The 23,467-nt window shown below is 36.1% G+C and overlaps 1 protein-coding gene across 2 annotated transcripts in view; it reads left to right on the top strand.

The window, feature by feature from the left end:
* VPS50 (VPS50 subunit of EARP/GARPII complex) overlaps positions 1-15,992 on the top strand; it is an 83,497-nt gene extending 67,505 nt beyond the window's left edge. For both annotated transcript variants that reach the window (XM_081971669.1, XM_081971668.1), the window contains exons 23-28: positions 4,411-4,559; positions 5,972-6,068; positions 6,244-6,402; positions 11,184-11,305; positions 12,446-12,635; positions 15,211-15,992. In XM_081971669.1, coding sequence (XP_081827795.1) covers positions 4,411-4,559; positions 5,972-6,068; positions 6,244-6,402; positions 11,184-11,305; positions 12,446-12,635; positions 15,211-15,330 — 837 coding nt within the window. In that variant the 3' untranslated portion in view covers positions 15,331-15,992. The remainder of the gene's footprint in view (positions 1-4,410; positions 4,560-5,971; positions 6,069-6,243; positions 6,403-11,183; positions 11,306-12,445; positions 12,636-15,210) is intronic.
* Positions 15,993-23,467: the final 7,475 nt, after the last annotated feature.

Genomic DNA, 23,467 nt, shown 5'->3' with positions numbered 1-23,467 from the left:
GACTAGCTAAGAGAGAAAAGTAGACTTCCCAAGAGAAAAAAAAGATTGGCTTTGGCTTTGAAACATGTGATGTAAAATCTTGTTGTTGTCATTTAATTTGTGCTTACTAATATGGACTTACATCATTTATATTTACAGGAGAAAATTATTCATACTAGGTAGGAATTTGAATATTTTACAAAAATCAAGTAGAAATGTTTTATACTAATCTTGGTATACTAACCTTTATAAACGAATCTTATATTGCTTTGAGTCTACATGTGTTGAGTATGGACTCAGGTCCTTGAGAACTTCCAGAATTTACAGCCAAACTTCATTTTGCCAATGTGGCTAGGATTTCTTTAATTTATATTTTAAAAGCTCTGAAGGGTAAAAAGTAGAGAAAGCTTTAAATAAACTTGCATTAGTGAGAAACTATTCCATAAATCACCTTTAATTTGCAGCTATATATCTGCACAGTTATACCTCTACTGGGAAGGAAAGTCTATGCTATTATAGCCATAGATTCTTAACTTCCCTTAAGAATCTGCTGAATTAGCAGACATTGAATGAAAGCAGGTGATCTCACCCATGCTCCTTTTTGTGTGTGGGAAACAGTATTTACAGAAAAGTAAAATGCATGGTTGTTACTAGGACTGATGTCATTGGAGAACAGTTTTCTTTAGGAGTTCAGAAACAGTTCTTTGATTGTAATCACGTACAGGACAAGTTGAGCATAAATGCCTTTTGAGTCATCGCTTATAAGGGAACATAGAAGTAGTGTCATAGTTGGCAGGTTATCTCCCTCATCCTTGCAGAATAAGTTACTTACTCCTACATATGGATTGATGAACACAAATCCTGGTTGCCCAGAGACCGATTTAAGTTTTCACCTACTAAAACTGAATCAAGTGATTGTATATTTTGTATATATGTTAAATTATATTTAACACAATCATGCTTAAAATCTATAACTTTTTATTATTTGAAAAATATTGTGTTATATTCTACAAGAAGATTGCGTAGAGGTAATTTTTGTACTTAGCCATACTTTAGCCTTAGCAACCCTATACAAGAAGTACATCTCTTTTATGTAACTAATATCTAAAAAAAAACCAATCCAAAAATGTCACCCAAAGTTGTTAAAAGGTTTAATAAATGATCAGCTAGGATTTATATGAGTTCTTAGTTTCTAATCTGTGTACTGTAGCAGGTTTAATAAGCAGAAAATAACCCCAACTACTTTTCAGGCTTTTAAAGATTATTTGTTTATATGAAAGGTCTAAGACTTCAAGCTTCTTTATCCATTCTATTCCTTAATTTCTGAGAAATCTTTCTTTGGTAATGACGTCTAGCTGTTACCTTTTTGACCAACTGTATTTTAGATGACTTCCTGCACCATGCTGACTTTGAATGGTTCTATTAAGTTTAATGTGGGTAATTTTGCTTTAAATAGGGCAAGTTCTTAAGTGGTTGTGTAAGAAGCAAAAAAAAAAAAAAAGTAATCAGTTGCATCAAACAGCAAATTTCCCCTTTTTCAGTTATGATTTAAGAGTCTGATATTATTTTAAAATTATTGCTTTAGAATTAATTAAAACAAACATGAAAATCATATGTGTGCAGTGGAAAGGTTCAGCATTTACTTCTCAACAATAATAGGATAACAAGCACATAAATCTATAGGTAGCTAAGGTAGAAAATTAAATCAACGATTCGGTGTTAGCTTTTTAACTGTTTTTCTGGATCTGAAAAGCTATCGTTAATGGTCCAGTGTATTTGATCAGCCCTATCATGTCTTGTTCAGTATGTATGGAAAAGAGAAGGCATTTTCTACAAAATGTTGGAATTGAAAATATATCTTGAATGAATATAATTAAGATTTTGCAAGGTAATGGGTTGCCTTATTTTCATATTTGACAGATTTAGAGAAGGAAAAAATAATTTTACTTCTTTCTGCAAAAACCAAGGCAACGACCTATTATATAATTTAAATTGATACAGAAATGGAGGGCCAAATTATATATTAATTCCTTTGTGTTACCTGCCTTTGAAGACATTTTTTTTCTCTCTCCAGGAATGGAAATATTGTGGCTTAATTTTTCCATATGGAAAACTAGGACAATAATCTCTGTCTTGGTGAGCCCAGTAAATTGCTGGGGCAGGTTTTTCTAGATTAAGGAGTAGGAGTAGAATGAGAGTAATTTATTTACTTATTTATTTTATTAAATTTTTATCCTGTTTTATTATTTAAGTAATCCAACATGCATAATATTTCTTCCTCCTATTTTCTCTACAACAGTCCTTTTAGGTAGATTGGGCTAAGAGAAGTGGGCCAAGGAATTTAACCAGCTTTCATGCATAAGAAGGGGTAGAATTCAGTCTCCTGGTTTCTGGACCAGCATCTTAACCACTATACCAAAGTGGATGTTTGTTTGCCTCTCATCTTTTTTTGCTGAAGAAAATATGGTATTGTATTTCCAGTGTAGGCTGTGCGTGTGAGTTGTGCATCCATGTATCTGCTTATTAAGGCCATGAAATTTGAAGATTTGAGGAAAATAAGCTGTTAAGCAAGTCAATTTGTGTGTCCAGTAGTAAAGATTGCATGTTTTAATAGAACTGTTCATGATGTTTTCCTCCTACATAGGAATCTAAATATAGGAAACACTAATGTGCAAAATCTGTTGAGAACTGATACATATCTTTGTGAATGTGTAATGTCTGGCAGTTGCTCGAAAATATTTTTCCCCCTAAGCAGTAAGAAGAAAATGCAAGAAAGAAGTTTCACTCTTTTGAGTACGGGAATTAATTGAGACCAGGAAACAACAAGACTTTTTCATCGATAGATTGAAATGAGGACCCAGAGTGTTTAGAGCAATATGCTGACTCTGTAAACCTCTTACGGCTGTAAAAGCACTGTGAAGCAGTATATAATTCTAAATGTTATTGCTATTACAGACCTGTACAATGATCCTTTAAAGAAACAAAATGTCTTCAAGGGTCAGAAGTGTTTGCTGGATATGATTAATATGCTTTGTCAAAGGATTACCACATTTTTGATGGGAACTCAAGAACTTTTTATTCACTTCGTTTTTCATTTGTATCCTGCCCTTAGGTCTACTTGCAACATCATAGCTAGGATGGCAGGACATATCCTACTGCTCAGATATTTGGATCAAAAAACCCTACATAGTTTGAGATGTGATTCTTTTCTTGGCAGATGTTTCCCTTCTCTTCTTTTGTGCCCCGATAGCAAAATTCTTAATTTTCTTCTTCCAAATTTTGTAGCTTCACCCTCTTCAATTGGTCACATGAGGATTCTTGACTGATTATGACTCACACAGTATGGAATGGTTTTGTTGTAGTACAAACTAGTTATACTTATGCCTGTGATGATTTCCCTGAAGACAATTGGTGCTAGTTCAAAAATCATTGTCCTCTCTGCAAATAAGTGAACAGTTTTGCCTCTTTCAGTGAGATTATAAAACAAACAGTAACAAAACAAGCACATAGGAGAGTATTTCAATATTGATGAAAGGATGAAAGTATTTCTGAACTACCATGTTATCTCTGAGTTGCAACGCTTTATACTGGTTGTGCTTTTAATTAAAGTTTATAATGGCTTATTTTCTGCATGTCTATGTGTTCAAATAATGCCAAACACTAAATGCCATTAATGAGGAATTACCCAACCAATAATTTGGCATCTTCCAGGGTGCTTTGTTTAAAACAGCCCTTGTTCTGTGCAATGAGATGAGAGAGTCTTTCCCAGCAGTGCACTGGGGAAAAATCCTTAAAATCGCAGAATTGTAAAGTTGGGCCATTTAGGCCATCAAATCCAACCTCTTATTCACTGCAGACTTTCAGACTTAAATATCTCCCATAAATGACTGTCTAGCCTCCATTTAAACATGTTCAGTGAAAGGGAGTGCATCATAACAAGTTTTCTTTCTGCAATCCTAATTTGAGTATAGGAATTGATTCATCCCTAAAAGTACATTTATTTTTTAGAGCAATAAAGGAGTTCCCAAGGATTGGGATGTATAAATTCTAATTAGGTTCTTGTGACCCTTGCTGAAATACTATAAAATTATGGCCTCAGAGGAAATAAGAATGTTCTACACAATGAAACAAACTTTATATACACTATGCTCCTAAAATGCATCAGAATCATGGGTTAGAAGATATTGTTATTCATAAAAGAATGTTCAGAGCTGAGGATACTGTATGTAATGTAAAGTTTCTGTCAGAAGAAGTAAATATGCTAACTTATGCCCTGGAAATGCAGAGTTTATTATTAATTATGCTAGCTCAGGACTACCGAAGAGTATTGATGATTATCTTCATATTATCTGACTTAATTAAGTTCATTTGATTATATTTCCAGTGAATGTAATTTCTTTCCCATCCTTTTCTACCCTACTTCTTTTGTAGGATGTGTCCTCTGATGCTGCTGGAACTCTGACTGCTGTTGAAGAAAGAAAGGAAAAAGTTCCAATGCCACATTTAAGTCATCTTGTAGTCTTGACATCCAGCAACAGTCTTTATGGCTTGGCAGAGAGAGTGGTAGCCACAGAATCCTTGTATGTTAAGAATCCTCAACAGTTATTTTATGCTTCTTAAAATCAATTGGAAGATATATTATAAATTAACTTAGGCATCTATTAATAAATAAAACTGCAGCAGGACAAAGTAAAGTCTGCCAACATTTTCCTGGCCCACTTGAGAAAAATGTCCTATATCTGAAAGATACCAGAGATGGTGAATGTTAGCATAGAGCTACTTGTTTTTTAATTTGATTAATTCCTCCTTATATCTAACAAAGGCAATGCATTGCCCTTCAAGACTATTTAAAAATTACAAATGGTCCAGAGCACAATGGCACATAAATTATTGGGGATCCTTAAATTTGTCCATGTTAAACCTTTGTTGTGCAAGGTTCACTGGCTCCTGGTTGTCTACTGGGTGCAATTCAAGGTGCTGGTTATTGCCTTTTTCTAAGAATATCCATTTGTTCTACTACAGGGGTGTCAAACTCAAATCTTAAATCTGGGCCACTGGTGCTTAAATCTGCGCTGTGGGGCCGGCCTGGAAATAGCAAAAGAGCAGCCCACAGAACCTCTGGCAGCTAAAATGAGGTGCCCCATTTTCAGCATGGATGGTCTCTTGTAGCACTCTGCTGGCCAAAATGGTGCATGGGGGGGGGGCAATGCAGGAGGCCGCCAAGACCAAAGATGGCGTGCGGGGACAGTGCATGGAGTACACCCACGTCCTGTTTTGGCTGGCAGGGTGCTGCAGGAGGCATCCCCCCCCCCCCAAGCCTGCAGAAAAGAAGTACAATGCTGATCCAGCCCTTGAAGAAATCCAGTTTGACGCCCCTGTTCCACTAGTCAGATAGGATGAGCATGCTTCTGGTCCCCTCTCTGAAGTTTTGCCATCTAGTGGACCTAAAAACCCTGCTTTTTTTCATGGAAGCTCCTACCTTGTAAAACGCCCTTCTGCCAGCAATCCCAGCTTTTTATCTTTTCAAAGAGTGTTAAGATGTAGCTTTTTTTACTGAGGTGCTGGGATTGGAAGGAATGGAAGGAGAGTAGCAGAATCTGCTGTGGGGTCATCCCAAGTGGGATGATTAGAGCACAGGGTTTTTGTTTTTAGCTTTATTATTGTATGATTGTTTTCCTTATTGTTATGGTTTTTGTAAACCACCCAGAGTTACTTTAGGTGGGCAGCCATATAAATGTTTTGAATAAGTATGTAACTGCAGATACAATATTGATAGGCACCCATTCTAAATAGGCCCATTAAGTGTCAGGTGCAAAACAATCAGATTTTGATCTTAATAACTTTTCTGTAGTAATTAATTAAAAAAACATATTAATATAGCTACCCAACTCACACATAGGTGACTTGATGTGACTTACAAATGTTTTTTTAAAAAATCAAATAATAAACCCCAATAACAAAAACCTCACCCCATCCCTGTTTTGTTTTTTAGAGTATTTTTGGCTGAACAGTTCGAGTTCCTCCAGTCTCATCTTGATGCTGTAATGCCTCCAGCCAAGAAGCCTTTTCTTCAACAGTTCTACTCACAGGTCAGGATTCTGAATACATTTTATTTTATTTTATTTTTGTAATTTTGAGTGTGTTAATGGTTTTGTTAAGAAACACCTTTAAATGCCTAACAATAATTAGTGCCATTTACTTAATGCATTCTTGTTCTTAATGTAATTACTGCAATAGAATTTGAAAAAAAACTTTGTGTTTCAGACAGTTTCAACAGCCAGCGAACTACGTAAACCTATATACTGGATTGTAGCTGCTAAAGCAATTGATTATGAACAGATGTTACTTCAGATGGCAAATATGAAGTGGGATGTGAAAGAAATCATGTCACAACACAATATTTATGTCGATTCACTCTTAAAAGTAAGTATATTTTTAATTGCTTCACACTTAAGTGTTCCTAATTAAGAGATAAATTGTTAATATAAAAGCTTTGTTCCATGTTGAAAGCAATACATTTTTTCCTTCAGTAATTTGATTCCTTCAGTTTGCTTCATTTTTGTCTAAAATGTTTAAATAATACGGCAGCATATGGAAAAATTCTCACCAATGTTCGGTCTATGAATCTTAACAGAGGTATTGTAATATTCTTTTAATTAGAAGTACTAAAATGTGGTCTCACATAATAGTATAGAGAAAAACATACCATATTACTTATAATTTATTCAGCGCTGAGAAGATCAAATCCAATTACTACTGAAGACAATAGCAATAGCATTTAGACTTATATACCCCTTCACAGTGCTTTACAGCCCTTCTCTAAGTGGTTTACAGAATCAGCATATTGCCCCCAACAATCTGGGTCTTCATTTTACCTGCCTTGAAAGGATGGAAGGCTGAGTCGACCTTGAGCTGATGAGAATTGAAACTGCAGGCAGATGGTATTCAGCAGAAGTAGCCTGCAGTATTGCATTCTAACTACTGCACCATCGCAGTTCAATCTTCTGCAATTCCCTTTTTGTCTGTCCATTTCAGCATGGGTTTCTATAAGTCTGCTAAAGAATTATTTGCAGGCTTACTTAAAAGTCCTAATACTTTAAGAGTGAGATCAGAAGCATATGTATTCTGTAATTCCTCTATTCATAATGTATAGTCCCAAATTTTATTCCCAGGGAATGTTTTTCATTTTAATGGTTAAGGAAGACTTTTTCTGTTCTTTGCATGAATGTTCTGAGCGTTTTACACTAGAGTGGATAATGCTATGTGCTCAACTCACTTCTGTATTCAGCTGGAGCTTTAAAGGAAAGGAAAGGAAACGTCGTAGCTACGTTAACATGTTTTCTACATAACCTGGGACATGAGTAAAGGAGGAATCCAAGATACGTATTTGTATGACTCACAGGTTTAGCTGCCTTTTAAATCTTTCAGTTGAAAGATTGAAGAGAACCGAGAAGAAGGCTGCATGCATGTCTGGTTTTCCACCATGTTTGAAGTCTTCTATATACTTAGACAAATCCCTGAGGAGGATCGCACAACAAGCTATAATAATAATAATAATAATAATAATAATAATAATAATAATAATAATAATAATAATAATAATAATAATAATAATAATAATAATAATAATAATAATAATAATAATTGCTGTAAAAATCGCGCAGACTGATTATAAATTGCGGCACAATTCAGTAGCACAAATGATCCACTGGAATTTGTGCAAAAATTATAATATTATATTATAATAAAACAACAAACTGGTGGGAACATAAGCCTGAAAAAGTCACCGAAAATCAGATGGTCAAGATCCTGTGAGATTTTCGTATACAAACAGATAAAATCCTAGCACATAACACACCAGACATCACACTGATTGAGAAATATAAGGTTACAATCATAGACATCGCAATACCAGGTGATAGCAGGGTCGAGGAGAAGGAACATGAAAAAGTCGCGAAATACCAGGACTTAAAAATTGAAATTGAACGATTATGGCACAACCCAGCAGTGGTAATTCCAGTGGTAATCTGCACACTGGGTACTATTCCCAAAGCACTGGAATTACATTTAAAACAGTTAAAACTTGACAAAATCACCATCAGTCAAATGCGAAAAGCTGCACTGCTTGGATCTGCACATATTACGAAAATGCGTTACAACGTCCTAGGCCCCTGGGTGGGGCCCGACTAGTAATCAATGCCAAATCCGGCGAAACAACTGGCCGCTGTGATACAATCGTATAATAATAATAATAATAATAATAATCATAATCATAATCATAATCATAATCATAATAATCATAATCATAATCATAATAACAACAACAACAACAGGTGAGAGTAACCACAATATTACTTGGATTCCTATTACAACCACATGGCACCATAGCACACAAACCAACTAAAGCCTTTCAAATCATTAAGTAAACCAAAAGACCCAGAGGGGGGAAACAGGAATCATCTAACAACAGTGTAAATTTGTAATATTTACAATGTAGGGCCAACAGGCAGAACTCTAGCAGAATATATCCGTTAATATCAACTAGCAGTAGACTTGATGAAAACTCCTTAATTTTATAACAAATGAACAGACTCAATCATAGTTTCAACTGGGAAATTGTGAGCATCTTAGATCAAGCCAAATCCAAAAACACTAGAGTATTCCTGGAAACCTGGTACTCTTAACAAATTGGCCATCAACAGGCACATACATTAACAACACCCAAGTACCATTCAAAGGAGACAATCAAAAGAGCCAGAGAATAAACAAAAAACGCGAAACAGCTCCTCATTAGCAATCAACATTCAAAGGAGCAGAGATTAACATCAAGATTAACATTAAATCAATAATCAAGAAACAAAAATACTTCAATCAAGGAACTGACAAACCATAAACAACAATCCAATCAAGGAATTACCAAGACCACTCCCACCAACATTGACAGGGCAAACGATTAGAATATAAAATGAGAACAAACCCATTCTCTACTAGCACTGATGATGTTACCTAGTTTGGTAATAAAACCTCTGCATGAAAACAACCAAATGAAGAGTTCACCAAGGACCCCACAATTCAACGTTGAACTACAAATATTTTATTCTATTGGATTCCTTATAATATAAAAATAGTTAGCAAATATAAAGGCACATTTTGTAAAATGTAATATGGAACAGTAGTCTTCTTGTGATCAGATTGGATTTTACTCTATTGGTCTCCTCAAAAGCCATTCGATCCTGGCATATTTAGGATCTGCCCTATGATAATCAAGACCTTCTGCAATGGGTTTGGATGTTCCAGCTATTTTTCAGGCTGCAATTATTATGTTATTGTTCATATTTTAATATTGTATCTTCAGCAAGAAGCTTTGAGTCTTGTTGGATTAAGCACCTATACTTTCTAGTAATAAATAGGTAAACCAAAAATAACTCTAGGTCAGCAGAATGTGTATTTAATAGCTTGGATGCAGTTGGTACAGCCTCAATAGATGTAATCAATTTCATCAGTTATATGATCAGAATGTTTCCATACATAGATAATCAAATAATACATCATAAAACAGTTTTTCTTCATGACCCTTACTAACCTTCTTATCCAGAAACAGATTCATTCACTGAGAACTGAGATACACAAAGAGATGATAGGAGTCAGCCTTTTCAAATTTAGTCTTGAGATGTGTTGTAACTTCAACTCTTGAGTCTAAAGTATTGCTGTCAAGAATACAGGAAATTTTAGTTCTTATAAGTAAGAAGAGGAGCCAGTTGGGAAAAGCTGCTCTAGAATGCCCATCAATAGTGAACACCTAGAAGTAAACAAAGTAATAGCCAAAAGCCAACATGGGTTTGTCAAAAACAGATCATGCCAGACTAATCTTATTGCATTCTTTGACAAAGTGACAAAATTAGTGGATCAGAGGAATGCCGTTGATATAGTTTACTTGGACTTCAGTAAGGCATTTGATAAGGTAGACCATAACCTGCTACTAGATAAAGTAGAAGAATGTGGGTTGGACAGCATCACCACCAGATGGATTCGTAACTGGCTGACCAACTGCACTCAATGTGTAGTCCTCAATGGAACTGCATCTACATGGAGGGAAGTATGCAGTGGAGTACCCCAAGGCTCTGTTTTAGGCCCAGTACTCTTCAACATCTTCATTAATGATTTGGATGAGGGAATAAATGGGGAACTCATCAAATTTGCAGATGACACCAAGCTGGCAGGAATAGCCAACACTCCAGAAGACAGGCTTAAGATACAGAAGGATCTTGACAAACATGAACATTGAACACTATCTAATACAATGAAATTCAATGGTGAGAAAAGTAAGGTTCTACATTTAGGCAAGAAAAATGAAATGCACAGGTACAGTATAGGTGGTACCTTCCTCAATAGTAGTAACTGTGAAAGGGATCTTGGAGTCCTAGTGGACAACCATTTAAATATGAGCCAGCAGTGTGCAGCATAGTGTGCCAAATAAGCCAACACAGTTCTAGACTACATAAACAGGGATAGAATCAAGATCAGTGAAATGTTAATATCACTTTATAATGCCTTGGTAAGACCACACTTGGAATAGTGCATTCAGTTTTGGTTGCCATGATGTAGAAAAGATGTGGAGACACTAGAAAGAGTGCAGAGAAGAGCAGAGATGATTAGGAGACTGGAGACTAAAACATATGAAGAACCGTTGCAGGAACTGGGTATGTCTAGTTTAATGAAAAGAAGGACTAGGGGAGACATGATAGCAGTGTTCCAATATCTCAGGGGTCGCCACAAAGAAGAGGGAGTCAAGCTATTCTCCAAGGCACCTGAGGGTAGAACAAGAAGCAATGGGTGGAAACTAATCAAGGAGAGAAGCAACTTAGAACTGAGGAGAAATTTCCTGACAGTTAGAACAATTAATCAGTGGAACAGCTTGCCTCCAGAAGTTGTGAATGCCCCAACACTGGAAGTCTTTAAGAAGATGTTGGATAGCCATTTGTCTGAAACGTTATAGGATTTCCTGCCTAGGCAGGAGGTTGGACTAGAAGACCTCCAAGGTCCCTTCCAACTCTATTATTGTATTGTAATTGTCTGACAGTTTGTGTGATTTTTATTTTGTATGTTTGCATGTTTTCTTCTCAGCTGTATATTTATTGGTATTTACTGTGTATTTCACCATCTTTTAATACATTTATACATTATATAAATTTTATATAATTTAGGAATTTGAACAATTTAACAAGAGGATGAATGAAGTGTCAAAGAGAGTTCGTATTCCACTGCCAGTTTCAAATATTCTTTGGGAACACTGCATACGACTAGCCAATAGAACAATTGTAGAAGGGTAAGTGCTATTTGGATAGTCTTTTTGAAATGAATATTAAACTCATGGTTGGACTTGTAAAGTTTTTTATTCATATAATGCATTCCTCCCCCAAGTCCTATCTCTCTTTCTCTTCTAGTCTTATAACCATAACCGCCAGCTACCTAATGTTGCCCACCCTTGATCAAAAATGTGCCATTGCAGACTTAATTAATAGTCGTGAGATAAGTGATCTTAGAATGTTGTTCTTTATAAGTATAATATGCTTGCAAACTGTCTGCCATATGTCTTATGTGAAGTTAAATTGCTGAATTCAGCTGAGCATATAACTTGGATATATGTATAAGGATTTTATTTATTAGTAAATAACACTTCTATTCAAAAAAAGACCAGCTGCTCCAGCACTCCATGGAGTAATTTTTGGAGTGTATTTTAGAATATGTGTTGATTAAAATGTTTAGATGCCTTCCAAAATTATTTCCTTGCTTGTATGTGCAGAAGCAATAGCTCCTATTCTAATGTGGTTCCGAGTAAAAGTAGTCCTTGATTTACCATTGTAATTGAGCCTGGAAACATGGTCATAAGTCATGGTGCTCATTAATGGGATCACTGTGTGACCATTTCTAATTTTATACAACCTTGTTTGCCATGGTTGTTAAACAGACTATGTACCTATTTTCCCCAATGGGTACTTTTTTGCTGGAAATCAGAAGCAAACCCTTGAAATGGGGGAAATGCCAAAAATTGTGGTCATGTGCAAATGATCATAAATGCAACTCAGTTACCAACTATCCAAAATGCGATCTTCTGGCTTCAAGCTTCAAAATGGGCCAGAAGTAGCTCTGGGGAGGTCTGTTATAACTTCAAACAGTTGCTAAACACTGGCCATTAAATGAGAACTATCTGTAGAAATCTTGAGTTCTTGGATGACCTTTTGCTATTTGCCCTTGTAATTTAACCACAATCTTCAGAAAATTAAAGCACCGAACCAGACTTCTTATAAATAATAATAATAAATATTTATTTCTTAGCCGCACCCTCTCCCGAAGGACTCGGGGCGGCGTACAATGAAACATATGAAATAAATATGGACAAAACAAACATATAACAGAGACATATACCGAGACATACACATTATCTCTTGCTTACTTGTCTATCTAGTTATGCCAACGTCAAGAAGTGTAGCAATGAAGGCCGTGCTCTGATGCAATTGGATTTTCAACAGTTTTTAATGAAGCTGGAGAAACTCACAGATATTAGGCCTATTCCAGACAAGGAATTTGTGGAGACCTATATTAAAGCTTATTATTTGACTGAAAATGACATGGAACGTTGGATCAAGGAACACAGAGTAAGAACTGATTTTTAGGTTTTCTCGTTAAATTGGATCTCTCGGGAAGGAAATTTACAGTAGAAACTCTGGTCACAACCATAATTCATTCCATAACTTTGGTTGCAAGCCGATTTGGTTGTGATCCAAACTTTGGGAGCTTTCAAAATTTTGGGCTTACAAAAAAAAATGGTGCAGAAGGGGAAATTGTCCGCAAAAATAAGAAAAGATGAATTTTTTTGGTTGGAATTCGATATGTTTGTGATCAGAAGCGTTCGTGATGTATATTGATATGCTGATGAGTCCAAATAATTGGTTCTTTGCTAATGTTTAAATATGAAAGAGAATCTCATGACTGTTCATTTTACTTTGTTAACAAAACCAAGCCTACTGTGCACTGATGTGGTGCATCCATTGCCTGTTTGGCAGCCTTTTCAATTCGGTTTTTCTGTGTTGAACTTAGTGGACACAAAGGTGAGTTTTAGAGCTGCTTAAAGAGAAACATAGAAAACTGATTGCAGAAAAAAGACCAAGCGGTCCATCAAGGCTGCCTTTTGATTTTTTTTCTCCTTATGTAATTTTCTTGTTTTATTTTATTTTTAAATTTTTGTCAGATGATGGGATGACTTTATACCAAGCATGTTTAAATTCAGTTACTGAGGATTGATCCACTACCTCTGTTGGGAGTTGGTTCCATGGTCCCACTACTCTTTCTCAGAAGCAAATACTTTCTAACATTACTTTTGAACTTTTGTTAGTTTGAAATTACGCCCCCTTGTTCTTGATTTTTGCTTAATATTGAAAATACAGCCTTCTAGAACCTTATTCACATTCTTAAGATATTTAAAGCTTTCCCTGTTTCCCTCGTTTCCCATATGTCTTCCAAGCTGTACATATTCAGTTTCTTCAATCTTTCCTGATAGGTTTTGTTCCCTTCCCACTTTGCACCATTTTTGTTGCCCATCTCTAGACTCAATATTATCAATATTTAGTTATCAATATTTTTAAGTGAAGCCTCCAGAATTGGACACAATATTACAAATGGGATCTGGCTAAAGCTCTACATATCAAGATTAGGACCTCCCTTTTTCCTGTTGGTGACCTCTCTAATGATGCATCCCAGAATTTTGTTTGCCTTCACAGCTGCCTGACTATACATTAATTGTATAGTTATTTGCTAGCAGCACACACCTAAACCCTTTTCTTCTATTGTTGTCTAACCTGGTACCCTTAATACTGTACTTTGCCAGATAATTCTTTTTCTCCAAGTGCATGAACTTACATTTAGAAACATTAATATACAGTGTCCACATTTTGGTAGGTAATCAATATAATATTAACACAAAAAAATAGGAAGAGAAAATGTTCCAGTGCAGTAGCTCCAGTACAAAGATACATCAGGTTGAATAATAATAAGAAATACAATGTTTTCCTACCTGGTAATGTGCTAAAACTGGAGCACTACTGCTGTCAGTTCATGAATGTTTCTGGGTTATTAGATGATGCAACTAGGACATTCTAGAAACAAAATACATTCTTTGAGCCAGAAATGTATTCAGCTTCTCTCATTTAGAAAGACATCCAAAGGAAACTTTGTGCAAACACATCAATTAATATCTAAGCAAATATAGTAAGCTTTAAATTTTGGTGATAACATTGGCAATTTAAAAAAAACTTTGGGTAATAAAGCCATAAAACCTTTAGAAGCTTGGTTTTATTCCCCTGCGTGTCATCCACAAACCTTTCAGCCTGTTTCCAAACAAGTAATCAATACAATAACTTGAATAGTTCTATTTAAAATTGTTCTTCTTTTTCATTTGGGTTTTTTTTTGGGGGGGGGGGTAATTTAGACATACTTGAATTTGTAAATAAAGACTTTTATCAGCAGAGTTGCAACTGCTTATGTTTGCAGTTGAGAGACCTAAGTGGTAATTCTGGATTGCTTTCAGTCTAGCTAGACATTTACTTTTCTTGGTGATAAATAGATGAACTGCTTTCCTTTGCTGTTTTATCTTAAAAATTCTGATTCAAATAATCAATTAAATGCTCTGGCAATATTTAAGCGGCAAAACTGTGCTTTTAAATAAGTAGTTGTGTTCTGACACATCTTTAAGGATTATACGATTGAAATAATTCATTGCATGCATCATAGTCTATTTCTTTTGATCAGATTCAGCATTGATAATTTGTTCTCTAGTCCCTTTGGCAGAACTAAATTCCAAATGTGAGCAGAAGATTTCCTGAAACTTAGTTTTTATAGTATCTCTGAGTCTTAAGTCATTCTGACATGTTTTTCCCTGAAGAGTAGAAAAGAAATTTTAAGAGCTTTTTTAAGGATGTTAAACTATTCATAGAATTTCATGCCGTTCAACATTTTACAAAAATTCTAACCAGCTCCTATTAAACTGCTATCTTTGTACTGGTATTTTCTTCAGCAGTTTGTACCATAAACAGTATCCACCTCAATCCCAGTTCAGCATTTTTTCCAGAATGGTCGTTTGGGGTGAAAAATACACTTTTTTGCTATGACAATTTTTTCTTGGCACTTATATTCTGTTTGCTGGAAACTAAACTGTGATTTGTTTCCTTTGTATAGGAATATTCCACCAAGCAACTGACCAATTTGGTGAATGTTTGTCTGGGCTCTCACATCAACAAAAAAGCTAAGCAGAAACTACTAGCAGCTATTGATGACTTAGATAGGCCTAAAAGATAATTTAAAAGACTGTCCGGTATCGTGATTCTTTCCTTTTGGCCTGTGTTATTATTTGACCATGTGAAACATGAAGAAATAGCTCATGGAACTACAGATGAAGTTTGGCTAAATGGAGAAAGTGGGCATCCTTTTCTGACTGGCTCCAAAGACATTTGAAATCAGTGTGTGGTCTTCTCAATCCTCTATCCCCACTGCCACTTTGGCAGTGTGCTTTCTTTCATGATGAGTTAAATTTGTGTTTGTATGTGTGGGTGTGCATGTTTGTGTATGCATATATTTACACACACACTAACATAAAATCAGAATAAGAAAATAATATGAAAGCTAAAATAATATATTTCATTGGTGGGTTGTTGTTGTTTTTTTGTTGGGGTTCTGAGGTTTTGGAGGTGTTTGGGGGATTTTTTTGTCTTTTTTTGCCAAAGGGTTCCTAGGTAGTTCTGTCTTCTACGCTGAGAAAATAGTATGAGTATAAAATAAAAAGGAACATCTTGTATCGAGATTATGAATTGTGCATGTCTTTTAAGTGTGCATTGCTTAATCCTATTAGCTTTTTTTTTTTACATACCTTTGAATGTAAATTCGTTTCAGAATGAATCTTATCTTGTCAAAGGAATTCACTAGGAATTATGGCAAAATAATAAACACTGAATGCTAGGCAATGGTACTTTGGAATCTGTTCTTGGCAGCTTATGCAGTAGATCTGCCCCATGGCATTCTACTATGTGGGCTACATGAGATGAAAAGAATTAAGAACTGTTGACTCAATTTTATCACCAATTGTATTCACGAAACACCTCTGCAGCAGAATTTTGTCTGGATTTCAGATATTGCTAAGTCTTTGTTTTAAAGGTAACAAGGGTAGTTAATTTAATACCTCTTTTGGCTCTTCTGAAACTATTTCGGTTCAACAATGAGTATAAGGGCCAGAATCAAAATAGGATAATGTTCCTGAAAACATTTAATGATTGTGTGATGAAGGATTATCTCCTGAACATCACTTATTTGCATGTTCTTAAAGATTAAGGAGCTTCATCCTGTTTCCGTATAGCTTTCCTAACTTACAACTTAACTATAATCCTTATAACCACCACTATGGGAATGTGTGGAATTCTTTCACTCACTTAGTCACAATAGACTCTGCTAAGAGTGCTTATATATTTGGCTTTATTGTTAGTTGTGTTTGAAAAAATAAATCACTAATTGTGTTGCCCTGAAGTTAATAAGGGTTGGAGATAAGTATGCAGTAGCTCCCAAGGCTCCCAGGACTTTTATGCTGCTTCCTCTTGGTGAATTGTTAGGTGTACAGTGACTAGACTACAAAAATCCAATCATTATTTCTTGGAATCCGAATTTTAGTTTTCTGTAACTTTATAGTGTCAACTAATAGTTTCCCAGATGTTTGTGGTCTACCTAAGGCAGTGATGGCTAACCTTTTTGTCGTCATGTGCCGAAAGCAAGTGCGTGCATGCGATAGCACATGTATGCCTGCCCACACCCATAATACAATGTGTGCGTGACATTCCCCATGCCCCTACCCCCCTGCGTATGCGTTCATGACACACAGACAACCCGCGTGGCCCATTTTGGGCCTAGCAGGCCTCCCTTCAGCCTCCTGGGACCAAAAACGGGCTGTGGGGGCTTGCGCTCCCCCCTGTGCATTTTTTATACAAAACTGGCAGAGATAAACTGGTTTTGTAAAGTGAGGCTTCCTCTGGCCATTCATCAACTGATTCATGCTCATTCAAAAGTTGTTAAGAATACTAAGAAAACTATATCAGAACTTAATTCATACTTGTGGACAAGCACTCCACATGCATACAATGACAATGTTCTACAAACTACATCAAAATGAAGGTTACATTGAGACTGCATAAGGCTCAGGAGGAAAAGACTAGCCAACTGAGAACTCTAAAGACAAAGTTCAACTCTCATCCTTCATTCAGAGAATACTTCTAAGAAAAAAAAATATAAATCTTAGGGAAAAAATCTGGAGAGAGAATGTATTTATTAGCCTGGAAATAGTTATTTGCAGCAGTCGGACACAAAAATTCATCCAAATTTTGAAGTTCAGTCACTCCAAGATTAATAGCCGCCTTGTAGCTACCACATTCCAGTAACAATATCCTACAATATACTTCCATATTGTATATGCTGCCCCTTTCCGGTAGCAGTTTAAGAATTCATTTCCATCATTTTTATGTGACACAATTCCTGTTTTTTCAATTGAGAGTCTAGAAAGTCCCCACTTCCTGAATTAGCTTTCAATCAGTTTTAGAAAGTCATAAAACCCGAAACAGCCTCAAATGGGAGATACCCCCCCCAATATAGTATACCTTATGTAACTAGAGCAGTGATACCCACCCTTTACGGCTTTGTGAACTGGCGGTGAGGGGAGAGGGAGAAGAAATGATTATGAGTGAGCATGAGCGACTACTCACACAAATGGAGCTGCTCACACGCACTCACCCACTACTTTTGCAAGTTTACTTTTAAATGAGCATTAATACCAGTGAAGGTAGAACGTAGTACAGAAACCAGTCCTTACAACAAAAGAAATAAAACAGATGTATTATTATTTTTTGCCAAATTTTTTTTATTCATTTTTAATTTTTAAAACAAACATATAAATCCTCCTTCTTTACATCCTGTAAAAAGTGTATCAGTTGGTTACAAACAGTTTTTGTGCATCTCTTCTACCGTCATCAAGTATAATTCATATTAACTCTAGTATCGTAACTCAAATGTTTATACATATTACCATCATCATACCTCCTCTTTTATTTGACTATAATTGTTTAAACACCCTTCATCATGAAATATAGCAAAATTTAATACATAACCACATACTGGCATTTCATTTACTTATTTATAAAATCCTCCATTAACATTAAATCCTTATATCCTATTCTAGCTGAACATCCATAATATTTAATAACAGAGTTTTATAATCCTCCTTTCCAGATCGCTGTTTACAATTTACATTCAATTTCCTTATATTATACCCATACATATATATAGATTATTATTATTATCCTTTCTTTATTTGGCTATATTCTATGTCACAACATTTTCCCCCTAATAATCAAAACTTAACTGTGTCTAATTTAGTTCTCTTTTTTTAATTGTTATTATTATTATTAACCTTTATATATAATCTCGGGTATCATTCAATATTCATATCCAATTGTTGCTTATCATAACACTACACATTGTATACATTATTATCATTATCATTTTTTTATTTAACTACCTATTATCACGAGAGTTTCACTAGGTTTAGCTAGTAGTTTTAAATTATACTCTTCCATTTATCAACCTGTATCTTTCCAATAACAAAACAATCTTATGTCCTCTGCCATTTGTGGTATCAATCTTCTAAATTTCTTCTTAATCAGCTTTGTATGGACTGGTTCTAGCAACCCCCTTGCTTATAAGATCTCTCATATAATCCTTATGCCCTCTTTCTGCTTCTTTATTCCACTTGTCTTTAGTTGTCAGCAGTGTTATCCATATTTTCGTTAATAAAGTTTCATAGTCCATTAATTCTTTACTTTTTTCTTCTTCTTCTATTCTTGCCCTTTGAAATAGGTTTCCTCTCCATTTATTTCCTCTTTCAGTATTCCATTCTTTGCATTTTCAAAAACAATTACCATAAATGTCAGCAAGTTTAATCGCTTTATATTCCTTTTCCACTTCAATTCTTTGAATTTTATTCCCCTCATTTTGCATTTGGTGAACATCATCAAATTTTCAATCACATCTTTCTGTTAATTGTTCCAAAAGTCCCAGTTTTTGTTCAATCGTCTCATATTTATTTGTTAATTTTAGTAATTCTGAAAATATTGTCTGCAGGGTTACAATCTCTCCATTTTCCTGACACTCCGCCATCTTAAACAAAGAGCTCTTGCTTGGAAGGTTTTTTTAAGTTAAAACATGGATTCACAAAAGCTGTTTCCCCCCCCTCTTCTCTGGTTGAAAACACGCTTCAAAGGGACATTTGGCTTACCCCTATCTCTTTAATGAGCCGTCAAAACAAACCGCGAAGAAAGGGAAAAGTTCCACTTGAATACACAAAGCTCCAATCAACAAAACCTCCCGGCACGTAGCACTTTTAAAATATTTCTTTTTTTATATCTGTTTTGTATTTCAAATTAGAAAAAGAGATCCAGTCTTTAAATGAATTAAAAAACAATGATACTCACAGCATGAAAGAGGAAAGCTTTGGTTTATAAATCACCGAGAGTCATAGAAAAAAATAGAAACAGAAGACTTAATCCGTCCATTTTAAAAAGCTTGTAAAGGTTTCATCCATGAAGATAGCATATAAGAAAATGGGATAGCCACTGTCCAGAACCGTTGCAAGATTAATTTCGCTGCTTGAATCTTTTATTCTTCAATTTAAATCAATTTATAAGTTTTTATAGGCAATCTCTCTTTTAAAACAATAAAGATTCCTCACCAGCTGGAAACACTTTCACTTTCCATTCCTTCCGTTTTGGGGCCGCCCCGACTTCATCAGCCTTGGCTGGATTTTTTGTCACCGGCTTGAAGAAATTTATCTTGCTTCTTTTGGGGATTTTGCTATATCCCTGAGTTCAGCAAGACATATTCTTACTGTTCACTGTCTCTACGGGACAGTGTAGATCCGTTTGGACCCCCCCCCCCATGGCAAAAGTGTTGATTGCGATCTCAGAGGATTGAGATTGCACATCGTATCATCGCAACACTGCCCCCACCCCCCGAAACATGTATTCTTGTTCCACTTTTATATCAGTATAATAATGAAATACCTTAATAAAGATGAACATCACCCACCAAAATTAGCCAACAGGCCAGTAGCTTTTTTGCCTCTGCAAGTGATACAATAATTTTGTCTTCGTTACCATTGGGCTTAAAAGTAGTGCTGAACAAATGGTGTTACGAAGTGGTCCTTGAAGTTCTGTCTGTCCCAGCACCCCTACAGTCATGTGACTTATCTGAGTCTTTAGCAAATGGTTCATATTTATGATGGTTGTGGCATCTTGCAGTCAACTGATATCAATTTGCAACCTTCCCTTCACAAACAAAGTCAATGGGGAAGCTAGCAGAGAAGGTGCAAGTTGTTTAAGTTTACTTCACTTGCACATCTTCCCTATTCCTTTCTGCTTGTGCTGTGCTTGCACACTTTGCTGTCACTTGCATACCCTTGTGCATTCTTTCTAAACTTTGTGGTGCTTACACTATACCTCCCTGGCCACTCATGCATTCTGCCCCACCCAGTAGCAGCCATCCTAAGTATTGCTGTATTTGTGCTATGCCTCTCCTGTCACCCTTCCCTGTCAGGGGAAAAATGCCCTGGGGAAATCTGAGATCAATGGACCGTGGCTGATTCCCTTCCGCATATCTTTTGAGATATTGAGAAAAATAAAAGTCTTTAAAAGTATTCTAATTAATAAACAAACTTTAATAATAAAATAAAAAGTAAATGAAACAGAAAATAACTAATTGTTACATTTTGATAATAAAAAGCCCCGGTTGCCAAGTTGGCAGCCGAACAAAGAAGAAAGGAATTTTGGAATGTGTAACGCGTGCGCAATAAATCACATTCAGATAACATTTTGTTTTATGACCTGCGCAATAAAGCTTTCTTAGTTTAACTCTTGAGTGTGAGTTTAGGCAGTTCAGGCCTAGCAAACTTTTTAACATCGTGACACCCCTTCTTTTGCTAGTCTGGGCTGACGTCATCAAATCATCAATTAAGGCACATCTTCTTTCGCAGATACTCGTGTTGATTTGCGGCAAGTGGTTTGTTAAGCATGTCTGCGATCTGATCATGTGTAGAAACATATTGCAATTTAACAAAACCTTGCTTAACTAATTGCTTTGTGTTTTGATAACGAATGTCAATGTGTCTGGACCTAGAACCTGTGAAATGTGACTCAGAAATATAAACAACAGATACATTATCTTCCATCACGGTGATTGGTCGAATCGGACGTGTCCAGATATCTGTGATCAAAGCATCAAACCACGTTAGAGAATTACAAGCATCTGAAACACAAGCATATTCAGCTTCAGTAGATGAACATGAAACAAAACTCTGTTTTCTCACTTGCCAGTAAACAGGACAACCATTTAGGAACATCATGTAACCAGAAGTGCTTTTGCGTGACTTCTTGTCGCTCGCCCAGTCGGAATCAGAAAAACAAATCAGCTTTGGTTGATCAGTGTGTGTTGGTTCTAGCAATAACTTCATGTGCTTAGTGTGTTTTAGGTATTTCAATAACTTCTTAATGCATGACCAATGAAATTGTGTTGCCTTACCTACGTGTCGTGATAAAAGATTAACACTAAGTGCGATGTAAGGTCTGGTCCAACTACTAATGTATAATAGTGAACCAATGACTGAACGATAAAGTGTTTGATCCTCGAACTCAGGACTTGGTTCATGTGTTAAGTTGTGAAAATCTGTTTGCATGGGTGTCTTTGTTGTGCTAGCATCTTTCATGTTGCAATGATGTAGAATGTGGTCAATTTTCTCTTCTTGTGAAAGACTAAACCCCTTCTGTGTCTTTTCAATTTGAACACCTAAATAAGTGCTAATGTGTCCTAAAGATTTTAGTGTGAAGTATCTCTGCAAACTTTTGGCAAAAATCTCACTCATTTTCTTATTTGGACCAATATAAACAATATCATCAACATAAACAAGAATTATCTCATATGCATTGTTAGATCTTTTTGTGAACACGCATTCATCAGTTTCGGACTTAATAAAGCCCATTGAATTTAGTTTGTCAGTAAGACATAAATACCACATTAAACCTGACTGTTTCAGACCATAAAGACTTTTGTTCAGGAACCAGGTATCCCCTTCTTGCTTTCGGAATCCTGGAGGGCTTCTCACGTAGATCTCTTCATCTAGGTCCGCATGTAGATATGCTGTGTCCACATCAAATTGGAAAAACTTCTAAACCAAGAATAGTTGCAGTGGTTAAAGCAATTTTTACACTTTCAGTTCTGACTGTTGGTGAGTAAGTGTTTGTGTAGTCCTCAGGGTAACGTTGAGCGAAACCCTGAGCTACAAGTCTGGCTTTGTATAAAGACTCACCATTTGGTTTCTTCTTGATTCTGTAGACCCATCAGGTGCCAATGACTTTCTTGTTTGCTGGAGGTTTTGCAGGTGTGAATACATTAAGTTTCTTTAAACTGTCCATTTCATCCTGCATTGCATCATACCACTTGTCTTGTTCTGAATCAGGAAGCTGTTTGATTTGTGTGAATGTCTCTGGAGGAAGAATAACGTTGCAAATCAAAGGTACTGGTGTTTTTGTCAGTTGCCATGAATAACGTTGTGGAGGGATTCCTTTTGTGGCCCTCTTGGAGCGTCTAGGAGCAACAGACCAGTCTTCTTCTTCTTCTTCTTCATCATCATCCTCGTCCTCACGTTCGTCGCTAGCATCAGCATCCGCGGCTTGCGAAGACGGAACATCAGTTTGTGAAGAACTGGTAGAAGGAATATCTGCCTGCAAATTGCCATCAGGCTGCGTGGCATCTGGAACACCATCTCTAGGAAAATAAACTTCAGGATCATTGGAATGAATCCTGGACCAGTCAATGTCTTCCTCAAAATTAGCAGATTGTGAAATGACAATCACATGTTTAGTATCTATGAATTTGTACCATTTTGAATTATCATCAATACCCATAAATCTTAGTCTCTTTGCTACTATACCTCCCTTTCTTCTTTGACTTAAGGGAGTGTTCACCATAGCATATGAACCAAAAATATGGAGGTTCTTGAGATCGGGCTTGTAGCCATACAGCATGTAGAAAGGAGTTTGATTGACTACACTGCTCCAAGTACGGTTGACAATGTAATTTGCATATTTGATTGCTTCACCCCAGTATGCGTTACTGAGATTGGCATCTTCTAGAAGACAACGCATCATGGTTTGTAGAACCCCTTGTCTTCTTTCTACGACTCCGTTATGAGCCGGTGTATATGGAGCAGATGTCTGATGAAGAATTCCATTCTTACGCATCCAGTCCTGGAAACGCTGAGACATGAATTCTGCACCACGGTCACTCTGGATTCTGGCGATGCGAACTTGGTATTGTGTAGAAACAAAAGCTGCAAAGTCTTTAAAGATCTGAA

The sequence above is a fragment of the Natrix helvetica genome (assembly GCF_964273705.1).
Source record: "Natrix helvetica genome assembly, chromosome: Z".
Lineage (NCBI taxonomy): Eukaryota > Metazoa > Chordata > Lepidosauria > Squamata > Natricidae > Natrix > Natrix helvetica.
This window is presented reverse-complemented; position numbering and strand designations above follow the sequence as displayed.